Source organism: Mustela nivalis (genome assembly GCF_964662115.1).
Source record: "Mustela nivalis genome assembly, chromosome: 9".
NCBI lineage: Eukaryota > Metazoa > Chordata > Mammalia > Carnivora > Mustelidae > Mustela > Mustela nivalis.
In genome coordinates, this window is record NC_139028.1 from 65,947,247 (window position 1) to 65,954,874 (window position 7,628).

A 7,628-nucleotide genomic window follows, 5' to 3' on the forward strand; every position below is an offset into this window, starting at 1 on the left:
CCACATAGAGATTATGCAAGGGCAATTAAGAATGAACAATTAGGGGCATCTGGGTGGCTCAGTGGGTTGAAGCCTCTGCCTTCAGCTTGGGTCATGATCCCAGGATCCTGGGATCAAACCCCACATCAGGCTCTCTGCTCACCTGGGAGCCTGCTTCCTCCTCTCTCTCTGCCTGCCTCTCTGCCTGCTTGTGACCTTTGTCTGTCAAATAAATAAATAAATAAATAAATAAAATTTTAAAAAGAATGAGCAATTAGATCACGAGGCAGAGAAGAGGGAGAGAGAGAGATTCATTGGGTTGTATTTTAAAGCCATTAACGTGAATGTCATCTTAGCAGAAGAGATTTACTGAGGTAGTAGAGTGACATGGGGGAAACTGAGAAATACCCACATCCTGTTGGAGATGAAGAAGTGAAAGCAGGTGAAGAAACAGGAGGTAACAGTAGGACATGTGAGATGTCATGAAATAAGCGAAGAGATTAAAAAGCAGGGGATGGTAAATACTTGTAATTTGCCCAAATAATTTAAACTGAGGGAGGGTTGAGGTGGAAAGTACTTGATTTGTTATAAAGAGATTGGAGCCATGGAAAACATACCTTCCATATATTAATGGGCACAAAAGCCAGACTCTAGGAATTAGAGGTGGGATTGCACAGTGAACGTGTGGAGTATGTGAGTCGATTGCTGGTAAAGAATTTAGACTTTTGATCTTGCCACTTCATGGTCCCACCAAAGAATCAAAGACTAATGGTATTTAAAGGGCACTTTCAGCTACTTCCCTCTTTAATCACAGTATGTGAACTTTGTAAAGACCTCTCATGGTAGTTCTCTTTTATCCTTAGTCTGGAGTGGTAGTTTTCAAGTTTTTCGTTGTATATCTGTATAAGGAAAAAAGAAAAAAAGAACACTCTCTAACATATTTATATTTTATATTTATTTATTGAATAATTATATATGGTAACACATTAAGAAAAATAAATGTTTTTGAAGACTGATATAAATTTAAATACAAATCAAAGTTATATATTTTTTTTCTCCTTGTAGGCTAACTGATTATAAAGTGTCCTTTATGGGATTCATGTTTTTCATTTAGATGATATCGATACTGAAGCCTTGGCTGATATTTGCCTTCTATACCAACCAACCATTTTCAAGTAATTCCCATTGTTTACTTCCGTCTTGGCAAGATGAACTTCTTCCATAAGGTTTTGACAATATTAATTACTAGTTTATCTCTCATGCAGCTGTGTCTTAGAATCACTCCTTCATTCCCTCTTCATGGAATTTGTTTGCAAGCCTAGGAAACCCTGATACATGGATTAAGTTTCACTTTACAGGCTTTAAAATCAACAGATCCAAATTTAAATCTAGTTCTGACACTTAAAAAAACTATTTAACTTGGGACGCCTGGGTGGCTCAGTTGGTTAAGCAGCTGCCTTCGGCTCAGGTCATGATCCCAGCGTCCTGGGATCGAGTCCCGCATCGGGCTCCTTGCTCAGCAGGGAGCCTGCTTCTCCCTCTGCCTCTGCCTGCCATTCTGTCTGCCTGTGCTCACTCTCTCCCCCCCCCCTCTGATAAATAAATAAAATCTTAAAAAAAAAAAAAACTATTTAACTTGAGCAAGTTACTTAACTACTCTAAAACTTATTTCCCCGTGTGTAAAATGTTGCTAACACCTACTCTCAAAGATTGTTGCAAGGATATTAAGATATATAAAGGCAGGGGCACCTAGGTAGCTCAGTTAGCTCAGTGTCCAGCTCTTGATTTTGGCTCAGGTCGTGATCTCAGTGTTGAGAGCTTGAACCTTGTGTGGGGATCCTCAGTGTGGAGTCTTCCTTGGGATTCTTTCTCTCACTCTTTCCCCCTGCCCCATCCCCCTGCTTGCTCTTGCTCTCTTAATAAATACAATCTTTTTTTAAAAAAGGTATTTAAAGGAAAATAGCATTATCCATTACTATTAATAAATGTGATACTGAAGTGTAATACCTACTTGACTTGTATATATATTTCTTTTCCGAGAACTGTGCCAAGGATTAAGCAGTAAATTAGTACATTTTCCTCTGTATTTCCAGATCTAGCATCATGACTGGCATTTCATTAGGGTTAAATGCATATTCATTGAAGGAACAAGTAATCCTCCCAGCAAATTCATTGTTTCATGATTAATAAAATACTTAAAACAGGAACCAGCATCAATGCAAAGACACATTGCATTTGACATACTCATCCTCAACACATGTGTTTACTGCTCTCTTTTAAAAAAAAAATTTATTTAAATTCAATTTAATTAACATAGAGTATACTATTAATTTCAGGGGTAACATTTACATATTCATCACTAGCATAAAACACCCAGTGCTCATTACATCCAGTACCCTCCTTAATGTCTATCACCCAGTTACCCCATCTCCCTACCCGCCACCCTCACTGTTTTCTTAAACTTTTTCTCAGTGCTGAAAGTTTTTACTAGTCCTCATAAAATGCCCAGGAGTAATTTTACTTGGTCAAGTTTTGTTGGATCCTCTAGTACACAGCAAAATATACCTTACTCATACTGGGTCAAAAGAGTAAAGACAAAACACCCATTATTCTACTAAGCATGTGGCAGAAAACTAGGACTACTACAAATCTGTAAAGAAGTGATATTCCTTAAAAGAAAAGGAGTAAATTAAATAATCACAGATGTGTCTGTTTTAATTTTGTCATTTACTTTACTCCATAAATACCAAAACTTAAATGCTATTTGATTTTGTAACAGTTTCCTTTGCTCTATTTTAAAGAAAAAACAAAACAAAACAATATCTGAGAGACCCAACCCTTCAGTAGTGCTATTGGGCTTCCAGAATCCTTCTTTATGTAAATATTATTTAGCTGATAATTAAAGAAAGAATATTACTTCATGTTATATGAGTAAATACCCATAAGTGTTATCTAGATAAGCAGGTGATAATTTATCATTACTGATGCTTATCTCTAGTTTAAAAGAAGAAAATTATAGTTTAATTAAATTAGATTTTGTATATGATACCAGATATCGAAATGTGTACATTTCAAAATGGAGTATATACAGAATAAGAATGACTAGTGTTGTATCGTCACCCACAAGCCTTTTACTAGCCTTTTACCCATCCTTGCATTTTACTAGAGTACATAATTTGGCTGCATTGAAACTGCTGAAACTGTTGCACCTTATACTTGACTCCATTTTCCTAGGTCCTGTTCATTTTCCTCTGGAACATGTTTATGATCCGCCTTCGTATCTGCTTGGTCTTCACACTATAGACAATGGGATTGAGTACAGGGGGGAGTAACAGATAGATATTGGCCATGAGTGTGTGGACTACTGGTGACAAATGCTTCCCAAATCTGTGGATCATGGTGACACCAATGAGAGGAATATAGAAGAGGAGCACAGCACAGATGTGAGAGAGGCAGGTGTTGAGGGCTTTGAGCCTTTCATCTCTGGAAGCAATGCCCAGCACAGTCTTTAAGATGAGCACATAAGAAAAGAGAATGATGAGGGCATCCAGCCCCAATGTGAAGATGACTATGATGAGTCCATAGAGACTGTTAATGCGGGTGCTGGCACAGGCTAGCCGCATTGCATCTTGGTGGAGACAGTATGAATGAGACAAGACATTGGAACGGCAAAACGGTAGCCGCTTTATAAGGAAGGGAACAGGGAAGACTACACAGATTGCCCGGATGAGGACAGTTATTCCAATCTTTCCAATGATGCCATGGGTGAGGACAGAAGCATAGCGTAATGGGTCTCGGATGGCCACAAATCTGTCAAAGGCCATGGACACTAAAACTCCTGATTCTACCACTCCAAATCCATGGATGAAAAACATCTGTGTAATGCACGCATCAAAGGGAATTTCAGGGGCATTAAACCAGAAGATGCTGAGCATGGAGGGCAAGGTGGACATGGAGAGACTAATATCAGTGAAAGCCAAGATGGAGAGGAAGTAGTACATAGGCTCATGGAGACTCTCATCTACCTTGATGACAACCAAAATGGTACCATTTCCAAGGAGAGTTAGTGTGTAGAGAAATCCCAAGGGAAAGGCCATCCATGCATTTTTATCTGGCATCCCAGGGATACCTGTTAAAATGAAACTGTGATGGTTGGCCTGTGATGCATTTGAGTTCATTGTCATGTTGTCGCTGTTGGGGGAAGCTGGACTCTCCCACTTGGCTTGTAGCTCCTAAATTGAAAATATATTTTCATAGAAGATAGGTAAATGGTTTTATGAATATAGAAGAGAAACAGCCGGGGGAGGCAGTTATGTTGAAAACAGAGTCTAGGAGTTTTTTTTAATCACTTTGTCCCTTTGCTTCCTAGATAATCACATAAGATGAAGCAGCGGGACCCAAGGGCTTAATAGTGTAAAGCATTTTGCTAAATAATCAAAAAACCCACTAAACTCACATCACTACTACCACACAAATACCTACACACAATTCCACTGCCAGCACAAACCCATATTCATACAAATCTATGTGTGTATATTCACACACATATAGTCTTACATGCTCACATATATATAGTATACATATATGTGTGTGTATTTTTCCACATGCCTTTGCATCTGTGTCACTGTATTTATAATGGCCAACATTTGTAAATAACACATTAGTGATAAAACTCTTCAAATTAATATTTAATCTTCATAAATTTTAATAATTTATAATTTTCCATAACCTCATTTTATTTTTGTTATTTTTTTAAATTTTATTTTTTCAGTGTTCCAAGATTCATTGCATAACTTCATTTTAAAGTAGCAAGGAACCCGTAATAAAGGTGGCCCAGAAAGAACCACACATAGGTTATGAGAGTAGCCCCTTACAGGATTTTTAATTTGAGAGTCACCTAATGTACTGGAAGCTTGAGGTCATTCTTAAAACTTCTTCCTTCATCAAACCAACGTTTAACCAATTTCACACTTGCCTCCAAAACATACGAAATAAGTATCCCCTCTCTGTCTTTGGTACAGTCAATACATAGTATAACCCGTTTCTCCCAGGCTCCCTGATTATCCTCCATCTTGTAGTGCCCATGCCAGTAATTCTTCATTCTGAAGCCTGAATAAACTCTTTAGATTTGGAGTATGATTTATTCATCACAAGCAAAGGGTCCTTTAAGGGCTTATATTGTACCTAGAACAGAGTCTCAAATCCTTACCTTAGCCCTCAAGATAACAGCACAATTCAGCTCCTACTCCTATCTACTGCTCCTGCATCAACTCACATCCTATCTCTCCCCTTTGGTCTCTTCAGTCCAGCCAAAGTTGCAGTGTTTAAGTGCCTGGATCCCACTGAGATACTTTCTGAAACAGGATTTCCACATATTTTTTTTATACCTTTCTTCACCACTCAAACAATTCCTCTTTGCCTATCAAAGCCTTTCTGTCCTTCCCAAGTGACCCTTTTCCAAGTTCTCAGAGTGATTTAAGAGTCCTTAAGTCATAACTATGTTGTTTTCACATTCTGGGCTTTTCCTTCTCCTAAGTAGAAATAGTTAAATATTGCATGAGTATTTGTTTAATTACCCACTTGCCTGCTAGAAGTTAAACTCCCCAAAAGAAAGGAATAGTTGTATGCTCATCACTTAATAGAACACATATTAGGCATATATTAGTATCTGCTTAAATGAAGGAATAAAATAGTATGTGTTGTTGTGTTAATGTGTTAAATGAGGGAATGAAAAAAAATTAATTAATGAGAGTGATTGAATATCATTTTGTTTTTTAGAAGTCTTAAAAATCCTCAAACTCCTCCCTGATTTTTTGCATGTGGGTTGGGAATTATTAACCAAGAGAAAAATATCTTTTTCTAAAATAGCACAGATTCAAAAAAAAAAAAAAAAACCTTAAATGAGGAGCCTTTGAAAGATATCATGGTGTCTTTATTCTCTCCTAGGTGCCTCTTATGGGAAAGGAGAAAGAAAAATCTCAAGAACTTGCCATATACACATGACCAGGTAGGCTTCTCTGCTCCTTTCTCCTGTGTTGCTGTGAGTTGAGGAATTGCTGTTTGGGAGACAGCACTATGAAAAAGTTTTTTTTTTTTTTTTTTTTCAGATTCTGATCTCTTGGACATCAAGGAATCCTTGAGAGATAGTGTCGTCCACTTACAAAGGTTATGTTATGTGCTGCAAACAAACTCCACGTCTCTCTCACAATATATTAGAATGCTCAGATCTAAACAAAGCACTTTGTGTTGTCTTACTAACCCTTCAGCTGCTCCTTGAGGAAGGGGCTTTTTAAATTCTTTCTGTGTTAAGGGAGAGTCCTTCACATGTTTGGGTCTGCTGACCCCTCATCTCAGGCAATTCTGATGGTTTTCACTTGGGAAGAACCGGTTCACTCATTCCACATGGATGTTTTTCTGGGAAAGACTTGAAAAATCTTTGATATTGTTGAAGTCCCCAGGGCCTGTAGAAGCACAGTTGTTCTATGGAAATAATGATTCTTGTTTTCCCGATTCTTGTTTCCAGTGCTTTTGACTGTTTTTCTTAATCCAAATGTGTTTTACCTCATCTTCTTTTTCTCTCATTTCTATCTCTTCTCCCCTTTCTCTTTTTCATTGTCTCTAACGTTCAGCACCCTCTTTTTCTAGCCCCAGTTCCTGTACTTCCATCCAATCTTCTTTTTATTCTTTCCATGCACTAGGTTCTCCCCTGCGATATATGTCTTCTTCTGTCCCTAATAACAACATATATACTTATTTTTTCCACCTTTTCTTACCTAGACTCTTGTCATCTGCTCTTATCATTTCCCTCACTAGAATTTCAATGATGATCTAATGAAATAATGTACATAAATAATTCCACACAGTGCTTGCCATGTAGAAGGCATGTAAAAATATTTTAAGATTAATTTTATTACCTGTATCAACCTCTGTGCTTCAGTTCAGAATTAATCTGGCTTCCTTCCTTTTACTGAGGTTAGCAAACAGAGCACTTATGAAGACTTCTCAAACCTCTGGGGGTGTCTGGAACTATCACAACTCTATAACAATTTCACAACTCCTCTGAAAACATCCCTCAGGGGTGTTGTTAGCCTCTGGGCTATTCTGTCATGATTTCCTGAAGGAGTCCAAACCCTTCCTTCATCTGTTAAACTGTCCTTTCTTTTGCCAACAAATCTCAAAAAACTTTTTCATTTTATTTGCACTCTGTCAGCCAAGTTTGAAGAAGAAGCTTCTTCTCTCTTACACACACATGCATATATATTATATAAAAAATACCTATATATGTAATAAATACATATTAAATATGTAAATAAATATAAATATATAAAAAACAATTTGTCTCATGTTGAACCACTAAATAAGTTCTAGGATTCCAGCTGGATGTTGATCCAGGTCTTCTAACTCCAAAACCAGCCTCAGTTTCAATGATGATTGAATTTACCCTGAAATAGGGCTGGAGTCTACTGTTGTTCTGGAATGGAGAGAAGGGTTGCCTGACTCTCCATCAGAAACATAGAGAACAAAGTTCTCTGAATTTGTTGTACTCTTTGATTTCCTGAGCTGTTATTTAAATCTATTAAATATAACTTCTTTAATTTGTTTTAATGAATTTTTCTGTAATGAAGTTTTTCGTCATTGAGGTAATTCTC

General features: G+C 37.3%; 1 protein-coding gene across 1 annotated transcript; it reads right to left on the minus strand.

The window, feature by feature from the left end:
* Positions 1-3,209: 3,209 nt before the first annotated feature.
* LOC309840148 (olfactory receptor 51H1-like) lies at positions 3,210-4,157 on the minus strand (the record flags this gene model as incomplete). Its single annotated transcript, XM_082682222.1, has 1 exon — positions 3,210-4,157. The coding sequence occupies one exon, from the start codon at positions 4,155-4,157 to the stop codon at positions 3,210-3,212; it is 948 nt and encodes a 315-aa protein (XP_082538348.1).
* Positions 4,158-7,628: the final 3,471 nt, after the last annotated feature.